Source organism: Myotis yumanensis, unplaced genomic scaffold, assembly GCF_028538775.1.
Source record: "Myotis yumanensis isolate MYYU_CA2020_CCGP unplaced genomic scaffold, mMyoYum1.0.hap1 SCAF_8, whole genome shotgun sequence".
In the NCBI taxonomy this organism is placed as follows: domain Eukaryota; kingdom Metazoa; phylum Chordata; class Mammalia; order Chiroptera; family Vespertilionidae; genus Myotis; species Myotis yumanensis.
Window position 1 is genome coordinate 10,656,104 of NW_027223759.1, and position 13,537 is coordinate 10,669,640.

Here is a 13,537-nt window from a genome sequence, read left to right on the forward strand (position 1 = left end):
CCACATCCTCGCCAGCACTTGTCATACTTTTTATAATATTCATCCAGATAAATAATTGTATATGAATGTATTTTTTCAATTCTTTTCTTAAAATTTTTACCCGAGGATATATTCTTTTTGATTTGAGCGAGAGAGAGAAAAATTGATTGCTGCCTCCTGCATTGGCCCTGACTGGGTTTGGAACCCAAAACATTGGTATGTGCTCTGATCATGATCGAACCTGAAACCTCTCGGTGTAGGGGACAATGCACCAAGCAGCTCAGCTATCCATCCAGGGCCTTTGCAATTCTTGTTTCATATTTTATTTGGAATATTTAGTCAAGAAACCAAGTACTATCCATAATTAAATCATCAGTTATTTCTTTTCAAAAGTAATAGCTGTCGCCATGGCCAGTTTTGCTCACTGGTTGGAGCATCATCCCATACACCAAAAAGGTGGCGGTTCAGTTCTGGTCAGGGCACAGGCAGGTTGCAGTTCAGTCCGTCATCAGGGTGCAAGGCAACTAATCAGTGTTTTTTTCTCACATCGATGTTTCTCTCTCTCTCTCCTTCTCTCTCTCTGTCTCCCTCTCTAAAAAAAAAAACCACCCAAAACCCATATATTTAAAAAAGAAAACTAGCCCAACCTGGTTTGGTTCAATGGATAGAGCGTTGACCTATAGACTGAAGGGTCTTGAGTTTGATTTCGGTTGGCATGTACTTTGGTTGCAGGCTCCTCCCCTGCTCTGGCCCTGGTCAGGGCTCATGCATGCAAGAGGCAGCCAGTCGATGTGCTTCTCTCATGTGGATGTTCCTCCCTGTCTTTCCCTCTCTCTTCCACTCTCTCTCTAAAAATCAATGGAAAAATATCCTCAAATGAGAATTTAAAAAAAAGAAAAAGAAAAACATACCCTCAGATAGTAAAAATAGAGTAGTGTGTCCTCTTAACAGTAGCATATCCAAATCCATTTGTGGGCCTAAAAGTACTCAATGAGTTAAGGTTCTATTTTATTCAAGAAACAACTTAAATGATGTAAGTTTTAAATTTAATAATATGTTTCATGTTACCCAATGTACCAGACATATGTCATTCAACATGTAGTCAATGTAAAACGTTATTCATGAGATATTTTGCATTCCTTTTAGGTACCAGGTTGCCAGAATCCACTGTATATTTCACTCTGATGACACATCTCAATTCTGACTGGCCACATTTCCAGTGTTCAGTAGCCACATGGGTTTCATGACTTTTCTGGTGGACAGTGCAGATCTAGACCCTTCCAGGCGACGCGTGGGGCTTGAATCTCCATAGATCCCACACAGAGAGAGGGCCTTGCCATCTATTGAACACTTACTGTGTCCCAGGCATTGGGATTTATCTCATTAAGTCCCAATGACAGGCTGGGAGGTAGGGGGTGTTCAACCCATCTCATAGCTGAGACAACTGAGGCTCAGAGGGGTGAGGTCACACAGTGGCTGGAACCAAGGTCCGCTGGCCCAGGCCTCTGCTGCCAGAGCCCTCAGGGGGAGGCCGAGGCCAGGAGAGGACCAGTGAGGTGGCAGCTGGAGCGGGGCCTGTCTACATGAGCCATCTGCTCAGAAAAATTGTAGTTTGGAGATAAGTGTTTAATAAGTTCACCCATCATTGGAAGTTGGTTTGAAAGTCAGTGGACCAATAGGAAGCTACCCAGTGTTGATTGCTAGGTAGGAGTAAGGATCCCCTTTTGTTTTCTGCACAGTATTTGTCACGTGATCTCCCTTTACTACAGGTATCATCCTACCTTTCATCATCACTGTATCACAGTCCCAGAGATCCTAAATGACGGTGCATGGATTTCCTCCTTCGCTTTTGTGATGTTGTTGTCTTGTGGACTTGGTCCCGGTTAGTAGTTTGTCAGGAGCCGAATCCATTGAATAGCAATCCGTAGTCACAGAATCTTGCGACTGACATTTTCTTTATGTAGTTGGCACTGAGATGGTACCTACATGTTTTGCTAGTTGTCCGTCCAACATTCCACACAGTGGGGAAAACAGGCAAAGGAGAGCTTTGGGGCATAAGCAACAGGAACCTTTGAAAAATCCATCCTTTTTTGATTTAGGCTCATCCTAATACAGTTACTGCCAATGTCACGTGTCAGCAGTATTTCATGTCTGGGAATGTGGTAGTAAAATTAAGGAGCAGCTCTTTTAAAAAGTGAGTTCCAGCAATCTGTGTTGGTAACAAGCATCCTTCTGAGGTCTTCATATACTGCCTTATGATGCAATGATTTCATGTTCTTATACATATTAAAGGGAGAAAAAATTTAAATACTTATAAAGGGATACAATTTAGAAGGTTTCTATACCAGTTTATCCAGAAATATCCCGTCAAGGCAAACCTAGTGGTAGCAATACATCTTCTGAAAGGACTTCTTATACTCATGCAACTTTAAAATATCTAACTAATGAAAAGCATGCCCTGTTAAAGTTAAAATGGAGATGTATTTAGGGAAGTTAGATAAATTCAAGCATAAGTCTGTCAGGTTAGTTGGTGAGTCCATTGAATTTTGGTACCTTTTTTGTTCAAAACTAATTTACCTGGAATTAGCACATGTGGCTGCTAAGTCAGTAACAGCCCAGTTATTCAGGATCTGGTTTACTGAGTACTTTGATTCTTTGCCTTTGACTTGACCATTTCCCCACAGAGAACTGCTCTGTCAGCAGTACAGGAAAGGTAAAACTGGAGTCAGGTGAGTTAGTGTAAAAGGCAGGAAGAAGAAGTTAAAGACAAGGTTAAAACACACATGCCTGTTTTTGGATGACGTGAGTTCTCTTAAATCCACGTTCTTTTCTTTGCGTCACACTTAACTTTCTTGTGTCTCCGTCCCTACAAGTTATGTGGGTATATTACAGCTAGAATGCCACTTGGTAAAGTTTTTCCTTTTACTCTGTTGTGCATGTTGGTCTAATTCACATTTTTCTGTAGAGTTTCATCTATCCTTAACCTAAAGTAATTTAAATAGGAATGGGATAACTTTATTATTTACATAGTTTTGTAAATGGAACTTGTAATGTCTGGTTGTAAGGAGAATGTGAATTTGTAGGTAAATGAATTGTATGGCAACCAAGCATATCCCATGGATTTGGGAGAGAGAGAGCCTGAGATTTGAAGAAGGAAAAAAAAAGGTGCAAGGTACAAACAACTTTAACTGGCAGCGCCAAAGGTCTAATTTTAAACATAGGAGCTTTATCGCAGTCTAGAAAAAATACGAATCTTAGGTCCATTCTACTTTATTTAACCCATAGTTCACAAGGGGTTGATTTTTTTTAATGGGTCTCAATATTGTTTTTCTAAAATTACATTCTATAATTGTTATTCTATAGAAAACTGTACAGGAAGTAAGTAAATTAAAATAACTTCAATGGGAATATAACTTAAATTTTTTAAAATTTTAAATAAATGTGTTTCCATTGCAGTAAAAAATAAAATAGGTGGCATATATATTTTGGCAAAAGGAGCTATTCTGTGCTTATTTACTTTATCAGCCTTAAGTTATTTTTTTACCCTTAAAGAATTGGTTGTGATAAAACGTGTAAACTTACTGGTTTTGATTAAGACTGAGTCTGTTGCTTGTCATGTTTTTGTGAGCAGTTACGTTCTTTAAAATATCTGTTTTTCCTTTTTGGTTAATATTGTGAGCATGGATGCCAACATTATTTTTGCTCTAGATTCTTCCTTTTGTTTAAAATGTTTCTTACACTTATGACAAGCCAAATCAGCATTTTAGAAGGCGCTATTGCTACCTGTGGAATAACTGGCAACAAGACAGGCTTTTTCTTTTCAATGGTTGGCTGTTACTTGAAGGTATTACAAAATGGTAGTATTTGTAGCCTTGGGTATGTCCAAGATTAGGACTGGGTTGTCAAGATTTTCTTTTGTTAAAGGAAATAACAGGAAAATTGCCACTACTGCATTTACTGAACTATTCTAAACTTAAGATTCATTCCTTGATGCTTGGGCCAGTGGAGTGAACCAGACCAATGAAGTGCTGAATTTCCTGTGTACTTTTATGAACATTGCCTCAAAATTTCTTTTCATACATATCGAGCCTGAATTAACTTATTAATAGTATATTCTTTTTCACAAATTGATAGAAAAATGTGTTTGTGTTAAGTAGCAGGATATATAATATGTTTTCTCCTTCCTTGCTCTAGAACCTCAGGTACCTGATTTTAATGGTAAATGCTAAGCAAACTTAACACAGGCTTTTATTGAAAGCATATTACATACAGTTATACACTTTGTAAATGATACGAATTTTAAAAAGACAGACTTTGCTCTCAGGCTTAAAAATTAGAAGGTGAAAAGGGGCCTACATGACTGCAACAACGGATAAAAACTGAGAAGTAGATTCAGCAAAGTCCACTGAAAAGCGTGGTGGGAGTTCAGACGCTGCTTCCACTTGTGAATCAGAGAAGGCCCCCATAAAGAGGTGACATGTGAAATGGCCTGAGATTCATCAGTTTTTCAATATGTAGCGGTTGCTAGGATCTCATTTTATCCAGAGTTAAAATAAGAGTTTTATAATCTCAGACCCAGGTCAGAAAGCAAAATTACCTTTAGTTTATATTAATAAGTAACTGTTAAACACACAAATAACAACACATAAACAACCAAAGTTGTACATGGAGAGCTGAACGGACATTATCGCCATGCTGTGTTTAAATGTGTCAGGAATCCCAGGGCTGCTGGATCTCATTCCAAAGGAAGAAGTCTGACAGGTGGCTTACAGTGTGACCTAATAAGAACAGAAATGAAAGTTACTCGGCATGAGGTGGAGGTGAGAATTGAAGAGTAAGAGGAAAGGGACTGAGGAAAGAAGGACTAAGGAGAGAGAGAAGAAAGGTGGGAAGACAAGTAGGGAGTGGATGAAAGAACAGGAAAGATGGGCACAAAAAACTCACCAGCGCTTCCTAAGCCAAAATGCAAGAGCTGTCAGAAGCACCAGGGGCACCATCACTGCCAAGATGATCCAGCCCATGGAGTTATGAGGATGTTCTGTGGGTTTGGGTGAACACAAGGTGTCATTCAAACCCACCCCCTGTTTACTGCCTTTCCCTGGTCTGCCTTTTTTATTTGAGTGTTCGCCTCACTAATCTTTGTTCTTGTGTCCTCTCTCTCTCTTCAGAGTTGAATCTTTCATCTAACTCTCAACATTTCCTACTTCTGCCGGTCTCTCATTTTCAACTCTTTTTTATTGAACTATTTTCATTCTTTTGGGTCTGGAGTCCATAAATCCCAAATGTTTTACTGGGCTCTCCTACTCTGCTTGTAGACTGCTATCTACTCCCAGTGCGGCCCCCAGTTTTTCTTACTCAGGTAGAGGAGGATGTCCTGGCCTCCTAGGCTGCTATGTCTCACCCGGCAATATAGGCCAGATGTCGCAGTGGCTTCCACATCCAGGAAAACCTGAAGGTACCATGTCCCATCAGCATTGGGCAAGATATCACTTTGTTGAGTGCCCTGTTGTACCTGTTCACCTCGCATCCACTTTACCCAAATTGGCTTTGGATGGAAGCCAGAGACATGGCAAACCAGCATCTGACGGTCAGGACCAGGATTGGAGCCAGTGGACAGCCAGGCCTCTGGTTTTACTACAGAGAACAGGAGAGATACTCAGATAAGGACTCTAACACAGATTTGGAGGTTCATATCTTCATATCAGCCTAGACCAGTGGTTCTCAACTTATGGGTCTCTACCCCTTTGGCGGTCCAATGACCCTTTCACACGGGTCGCCTAAGACCATCCTGCATATCAGATATTTACATTAGGATTCATAACAGTAGCAACATTACAGTTATGAAGTAGCAACGAAAATAATTTTATGGTTGGGTCACAACATGAAGAACTATGTTTAAAGTGCCAGAAGGTTGAGAACCTCTGGTTAACAGACACATCTGTCACATGCTGGGAATGCATCACCCATTATCCTTCTTCCTCTTCACCCCTTATCCTCAATTTGAAGGGAAGGTGGGAAGGTATAATTTTACAAAATTCTTGGAGGAAGGATATGGGACTGACCTTGTCTCTGGAGATCTGCCTTCCCTGCATCAAGAATACTCAAGAGTAATCGTGGGCAGGTGTCACTGAGAATCTTCTGTACTATTTTCTTGTTGGCATGATTCTGATTAAATAGTCTGTACACATCCTGAGCTCTTGTTCCTCCATTTGGAGATGGAAACAATGAATTGTTCTGGGTGTGCAAGAGCTCTGATCCTTGATAAGCAAATCTATAGAAGCTTCCTATGGCTCCCGCAGGGTGTAGCTCACAGCCCATTGTTATCTGAATCTCAAAGGGATCTAGGAAAGAGGGTTGTAAATTAGAGGAAAGAGGGAATAAAAAGATAAAATTAGTAGAAGCAAAAAAAAAAAAAAGGAAATAGAAGAAGTAAGGCGGCTCTGAGATAATGGAACAAACTTTGGTTTGATCTGAAGTTCAGAATAAGTGTAATTGGTGGTAGTTGAAGGTGGAGGAAAAAATGACTTTTTTTGGAAATTGAAGTGAGCAAATGGTTGAAAGAATGTGACATAAATGGTGAGAGCAAGAGAATAAGGAAGCACGTAGTGTGAAAGAGTTGTGATTATAATAACCCAGGGTGAATGAAATTCTATAGGTTACAATAACTGTAAAGACAGAGAATGCAAAAGAGATCAACTGTGGGGAAAATTGGAATAAGGAACATATTGAGACACACATCCCTCACCCAGCACATTGCACCTCCCCATTTTGGGAATTGAACTTACATTTAAACTTCCACTGACTGGCATATCTGTGAATTACTTGAGGCATTACAATAGAGAACCCATGGAAGAATTCTTCCAGGTCTTTTATCTCTTCCTTGCTCAAGTTGCCCTTGGACCAAGGATACAGGAAAATAATTCTGCCAGAGTTGGTGTCCCAGCCATGAGTCTGCAAGTCACCCATCCAAGCAGAGTTCTGACTTTTCACCCAGGAATTGTTGTAGAAGGATGAGCTATGAATCATTTTGAAGGAGATCTCCTCCTGGAAGGCTGTGGCAAAAGAAGAGATAAAATGAGAAGAAGAAAAGGCATCGGGAAGGAGAGAGAATGAAGAAAGGTGCCAGGAAGAAAACACTAGAATCTAGAGATTAGGGAAGTCATGGCTACTTCAGCAGACATTCAGCTGCCCAGGGCCCCAGGCTTTACAAACAACCTTCAGAAGGGCACAGGGTCCCAGAGTACGAGATACTGAGAACTACGCTGACATTCTCCTCTCCAGGTATGTTATGAGGACACCATACCACACAGAAACACACACACACACACACACACACACACACACACACACACACACTTTTGCACCCAACAGGGCAGTGGCCAGAGTTCTTACCATCTTCATTGTCACCAGTTGCGAGGAGAACTGCTAGCAATGGAATTTTCAGAAACAGCATTTCCTTTACAGATATTATTTCTTCTTCAGGAAAGTTGGTCTTTAGCTTCTGTTTTAAATAAAACTACTCCACAATACCTCTATTCTGACTTCCTTCTTCTACCAACAAACCACCACCAAACAAACCAAAAACAAAAAGCCAGTGCTCCTTCCCTAAACTGTAGGCACTGATTCAGCCTCTCATTTCCCCTCCACTTCTGACTTTCAACTTCTCCCCTTGCTACCAGCCTTCATTGTGTTCATCTTTCTCTAATTCAGCCTCTGGACTAAGTCTTATGTGGCATTGAAAAGTCATTTTACCTCTGGGGACATTTTCTTTTCATTCAGACAATGAAAGCATAAAACCAAGCGGCTTTCCAGTTCCTACTAATGTTCTATTGTCCCTGTGCTTTCCTGTCACTCTGTCCTTCTCTTGCCAAATTTAAATACTCTTCAAATACTCTCTTCTTCTATCTGAGCCCCACCCCATTGCATCATATCTCTGACATCTCATTGGCTGCTTTATTTGATTTTCAGGATCTCCTATGATTGCCCTGTGTAACACTGTAAACTACTACTCCATTATCCTTAGGGAAGAACCAGTAGCCATCACAGAGACCACAGGAACCTGGAAACATAAAGAAAAATCTCCTCTGTTTGACTTGCATTGTTATATATTCATTTACCCAGAGTCACTGAGCACCTGCCTGGATACAAGCATCTTGCAGCACTCATGAATATCTAGTGGTCTACAAGGCAATCACTTTATTCAAGGAGATTTTTCCTACTTAAGAAGGAAGGACATAAACTAAAGACTATAAACTTTAGTGTATGGGGTTTTGTTATAATGTATAGACTAGACAAAACAAGCCTTCTTGAAGCAAAGTAGCAACCCTTAACTGATGTTGCCCACGCAGAATCTTGGCCTCAGTGATTTGCTCAGGGTGTTGGGTCTTGTGGGAATAAACAAGCCTTCTTTTATGTCAAAGGACAGTTTAGACAGCTGCCATTTTGGACTGTGTGACTTGGCAGCCGCCATGTTGGCTGCACGGCTTGAGCTCCCCTGGGGGCTGCCATCTTGAAACAGCAAATGCCAGCTCCTCCCTTTGAATTAGCCTATTGCAAAAGACTGTGCACCTGAGCAAGGGACAGGTCACGTGCATCAGGGATTATAAATCCTGAGCAGACAGCCTGCTCGGTGTATGCATACTTCCAGACCACGTGTGCTCTCCCTTCTATGTAGATGTAAAGATGTTTGCCTTGCTGCATAGCTCCCGAGTATGTTTTGTGTTCTACTAGAACCCCTGACTTCGGGGGCTTGTCTTATTTCTAACAATTTGGGGGCTCATCCAGGATACCGTGTATTGCCACAGGGAAATTATACCCCTCTCCTGAGGAGGTGCACCCTGTTGCCAAGTTGCGGCGGCCTCGGCGAGGAGTGACAGCTATTACCCCTGGGCCAACTATGAGCTTGGGATCGAGAGTCAAACAGCAACGCAGGAAGGGCCCAAGCAAGACCCGTGGCAATCAGGTAACCTCATGCATGAGCCAAGGTGGGAAACTGGACTGAGTACTACTTTGGTGATTGGGTACCCTCGGAGGTCAGGAATATGTGACTGGAATGTGTCTTGGACATAAAGCGAGTGCAGAGTTCTGATCTGTGGTTCCATTCTCCTGCGAGGGAAGTGACCAGAGAGGGACAAAGCAGATCTCAGGGAGTATGAGAAACCTCCAACATGAGGGGTTGAGTACATAGTCACAAGGGTCCTGCCAAGGATGGGAAACAGAAATTCTAGGCCTAGGGAATACATTCCCCCAAAATAGTCCATTGGGAGAATGCTGAGGTTTTAGGGAGGCAAGTTCCCAAACCAGGGATAGAGACATTGCTCTCGATGTAAACTTTTATTGCTGCTCGTGCCTGTATGAGAGTGTATGTTGATGTTTTATGTCTGGCTTTTTTGTTTGATTTGTTTAAAGATGGGGCAGAACCTGCCTTGGGGGAAGCTCAGTTGTGTGTGGTGGGCCTGAACCCATGACAGAGATTGCAGGAAAGTCCCAGCAGCTGCCAAGAATCCTTATTCTTGGGGATTCATCCTGCTCTCCCTGGCAGGGTGTTGGTCCACCAGAAATTCTTAGCTAGTTAAGATTTCTGTCTTTATGTCTGTAAAGTAGAGACTTTAATTTGCTCTTCCCTGATTTATGATTTTCTGTGCTGGGGTTAAAATTTTAAGATTCTAAGATTAATTTAAAAGTGTAAAATTTGTAAAGGTTGCAATCCAGGGGAGTTTAAAACAAAGGCCAGCCAGTTCCAAGACTGCTTGTGGTTAACAAACCATTATCTTCCCCACCTGAGGCAAAGCGGGAGGGGAAAGGAAAAAAAAAAAAACACAAAGAAGCCAGAGGTTTCCAAGTGGCAGAATGGGAGGCGGTACTTGGGTGCTTGCAGAACTCGGCAGGGTGGAGAAATTTGCAAAGTCCCACCCAGCATCACGTCCATTAAACATCCAGTTGTCAGCGTTGGTATTAACTGGGATGGGACGGGAAGAGGGTGGCCTGCTTGTGATGTCACAAACCCGCACAGGCCAGCTGAGGTGAAACTAAGGCTGACCTTGGGGGCATGACAGCAAGAGAATGGGCGGTTCTTGAATGAGGATGGACCACATTCCAAGGGTGGTTCTGGAGGCATAAGACTCCCAGCCAGATTAGTGTGTCCTTTCTTTGAACAGAAAGGGCAATCATAGTTAACAGCATCTATACTAATAAAAGGGTAATATGCTAATTAGACTGGGTGACCGGCCATTTTCCGGATGTCTGAGTTCCTTCTGGACAAAGCCACGGTGGTGGGGGCCAAGGCAAAGGCGGTTAGGGGCAATAGGCCAACAGAGGAGGGCAGTTGGGAGCCCTCAGGCCAGGAGGGGAGGGCAGTTAGGGGTCATCAGGCTGGCAGAGGAGGGCAGTTGGGGGCCATCAGGAGGGCAGAGGTGGTTAGGGGCGATCAGGCAGGCAGGCAGGTGCATGGTTAGGAGCCAGTGGTCCTGGATTGTGAGAGGGATGTCAGACTGCTGGTTTGGGTCTGATCCCACAGGACAGTCTGACATCCTCTGAGGTTTCCCAGATTGGAGAGGGTGCCGGCCGGGCTGAAGGACATCACCCCCCATTCACAAATTTTGTGCACCGGGCTTCTAGTAATTCAAATAAAATGGTACTTTCACTTGCCATACTTTTTATCATATCAATCCAGATAAATAATTTTATAGGAATGTATTTTTGCAATTCTTTTTATAAAATCCTCACCCGAGGATATATTTTTATTGATTTTAGAGTGAGAGAAACATTGATTGTTGCCTCCTGCATTGGTCCTGACTGGGTTTCAAACCCACAACCTTGGTATGTGCCCTGACCATGATCAAACCTGAAACCTTTCGGTGTATAGGACAACACTCTAAGCAGCTGAGCCATCTGACCAGGGCCTTTGCAATTCTTGTTTTATATTTTATTTGGAGTATTTTATCAAGAGACTAAGTAATATCCAGTAATTATATAATCAGTTATTTCTTTTCAAAAGATAGTCAAGGCTGTTGAGCAGAAATCATCATAAAATTAGGTAACCCTTACTGATCATTTAACGAGACACTTTATATGTAACTGTTTAGCATAACCTTTATAATAACCCTCTGAAGCCAGGTACTGCTGTTTTTACTGCCTCATATAATAGAATTGGAATTAGATTCAGTGACTTATCCATGGCAATACATCTGGAAAATGTCAGAGTCTGCCCTTAACCAAGACTGACTGTAGAATTCAAACTTGACCACAGAGCCGTATGCCGTGGTGTTTTCCTGTGACAGTGACAGTGGTAAACAGAGGTGTTTCCGTTTCACTGCAGATGATGGGCCATTGGACCGCTGCCCTGTTTGTTCTCTGTGGCTTCTCGTTCAGTAGCTGGCAGCGCAGTGCAGAGGGCGAGGGAAAGCCAGCTGGGGAGATGCCGGTTCCTGAGCAAGCAGGTCAGTGGCACGGGCCCTCCAGCTCTCTGGGTTTTAATGTTGCTGGAGCTGTAAAATTTCAAGAGAAACCGTCTCTTTAATGTGGGGGCTCATCTTTTAGAGAGGCAGAAAGGGACTTCGGTTACATTTTTGGTGGGTTTTTTTTTTAATTTACTTTTCCAGGAAAAGCCTTACAAAAGTAATTTCTTCAATCTCAGTAACTTGGTATGCCCATGTTAGATGGAGAAAACAATAAAATAAATCATCTGGATCATAATTCAAATCCCATATGAGGTCAAAGGCAATACAGAGTAACGTGTGATGTAACAGTGGTTATGCCTGGATGACGGGGCTGTGGAGGACTTCTTTTTCTACGTTCCAGTGTTTTGCAGACTGTGGGGTATTACTTTGAAATGGGAAAAAGGAAACAACTTTCTTTAATGTAAAAACAATGCCCTTCAAAATCTTACCTGTATCTACATATAGGCCTTTGGTGTTTACACTTTGGGTACTGAACCGTTTATTTTTACATCACCGAGAGAAGAACCACGACTTCACTTTAAATGCCAAGGACAGTTTTTATTGAGATTTTTAGTCTCCTTTTCAATGGCACACAAAAGGTAGAAGAAGATATTTTATGTTGGGCTTATGGATATGACCCATCTGGACCAACAAACATTTTTCTTCCCATACTGTCCCATAGCTTTTCTTTGCCCACTTAAACAACTTATACATTGTACTAGAAGCCCGGTGCACAAAATTCGTGCATGGATACGGTCCCTAGGTGCAGCCTGCCATCAGGGCCATCTTCCCCAGCTGCTGGCAGCCAGCCCCGCCTCCCACCACCACCCACCCGGGTTCACAGTTTGCCATCAGGCGATCAAAGCCTGTGGGCTGGGGGGAGGGACCAAGAAGTCAGCCATTCCCACCCGCTCGCCAGCCCTAACCCCGCTGTCGGTTGTCCTCTGTGTATGGGGCAACCGGCAGGGCAGGGTCCTTGGCCTGGCCCCACCTGCATCCCCTGCCACCCACCCTCAGGTCCCCATTCACCACTGGGTGATGGGAGCCTGCTGGCCAGGGAAAGGGACTAAAAGGTGGTCAGTGCACCTCATAGTGACTGGTCAAGCGTTCGTTCTGGTCATTATGGTTGCTGGGCTTTTATTATATAGAATGTTTTAAGCACCTGAGTGCACTACTTTTTAAAAAAATCTTTATTTTGAAAGTATTACATATGCCTCCTTTTTCTCTTCCCCCATTGACTGCCTCCAACAATGCACTGCTTTCAATACTCCTGAGTTAATAATATTTTAAAGTTTGTATTTCCATCCTAGCTTAATTTGTTTTGTTTTTGTTGTTTTTCACTTGTTTGTTTGGTGTGGGTTTTTTGTTTGTTTGTTTTTTTAGTTTAATTTCTGTACCCGAAGATTCTGGGGCTGCTTTATTGCTCAAGGTAAGGAAATGCGATGCCCGGGGCCCATTCTGGCTTCCTTCTTTTTTATTTCCTGCCTCAGCAAATCAGGTTAAATGCTACGGCTTAGATTTCATTGGTTATTGCTTCTGAGCCCACGTTGTTGATATTGGATAGCTTGTATTTTGTTACTGAGAGTATTTATACAAAGAACACATTCTGTTATGTCCCATATCTTCCAGTGCCCCTTCTGTAAGGAGTAAATGAGAAAGAATGAGTCTCACAAGGATATTACTTGCCCTGGTTTTATTTTCATTCTGTGGTGGATACACACACCAGTTCAAAGGACCTTCTCACTCCTGCAGTCCTCAGGTAAAACCCATGTTTTGAAACAGGGCAACAATAATGGGATCTGCATGGAGTACGTTAGGAAATAAAGTTTTCCGTTTATGCCATCTCATACTCTTTGTTAAAAGAGGCTCAGAAAAATAGAGCACATTCAAACTTCATTTGTCCTTACGCTGTGAGACCTCTACGTTTCCAGATGGTCTGTAAAGATAGTTATGTGAAATAAACATCCATAGTTGAAATATAAACACTATATTGTGCAAATACTGAAACCTGTTTTGCTAAAATACAGTTTGTTTCTAACCATATCAGAACTATGTTTTACAATTAATGAAAGATTCCAAGAAATATAAAGTTTCACCTTCTGATCTTAATATGCCCTGGT

At 42.2% G+C, this 13,537-nt stretch overlaps 2 protein-coding genes across 4 annotated transcripts in view; one reads left to right on the top strand and one right to left on the bottom strand.

Annotated features, from left to right (window-relative positions):
* The window catches only part of FAM117B (family with sequence similarity 117 member B), a 298,958-nt gene that overhangs the window by 261,180 nt on the left and 24,241 nt on the right, over window positions 1–13,537 (top strand). The gene's annotated exons all lie outside the window — the stretch shown is intronic.
* On the bottom strand, window positions 4,715–7,432 carry LOC139015513 (T-cell surface glycoprotein CD1a-like). Of its 2 annotated transcripts, XM_070423282.1 has the most exons (6): window positions 7,372–7,432; window positions 6,765–7,031; window positions 6,042–6,320; window positions 5,335–5,613; window positions 4,924–5,017; window positions 4,715–4,757 (listed from the first exon to the last, which is right to left on the bottom strand). In XM_070423282.1, exons 1-6 carry the CDS (start codon window positions 7,430–7,432, stop codon window positions 4,715–4,717), a joined length of 1,023 nt encoding a protein of 340 aa, XP_070279383.1. The 2 variants fall into 2 exon arrangements, with proteins under 2 accessions (XP_070279383.1, XP_070279384.1); XM_070423283.1 differs by lacking the exon at window positions 4,715–4,757 and having other exon boundaries at window positions 4,866–5,017; window positions 7,336–7,432.

What these genes read in the sequence shown, in the direction of transcription:
- LOC139015513 (XM_070423282.1), bottom strand. Translation starts at nt 7,432, where the DNA reads ATGCTGTTTCTGAAAATTCCATTGCTAGCAGTTCTCCTCGCAACTGGT. An exon ending in AACTGGTGACAATGAAGATG is followed by an intron (nt 7,032 to 7,371) that starts GTAAGAACTCTG and finishes CTTTTGCCACAG; the next exon opens with CCTTCCAGGAGGAGATCTCC. An exon ending in GGACATCCTCCTCTACCTGA is followed by an intron (nt 5,018 to 5,334) that starts GTAAGAAAAACT and finishes CCAAACCCACAG; the next exon opens with AACATCCTCATAACTCCATG.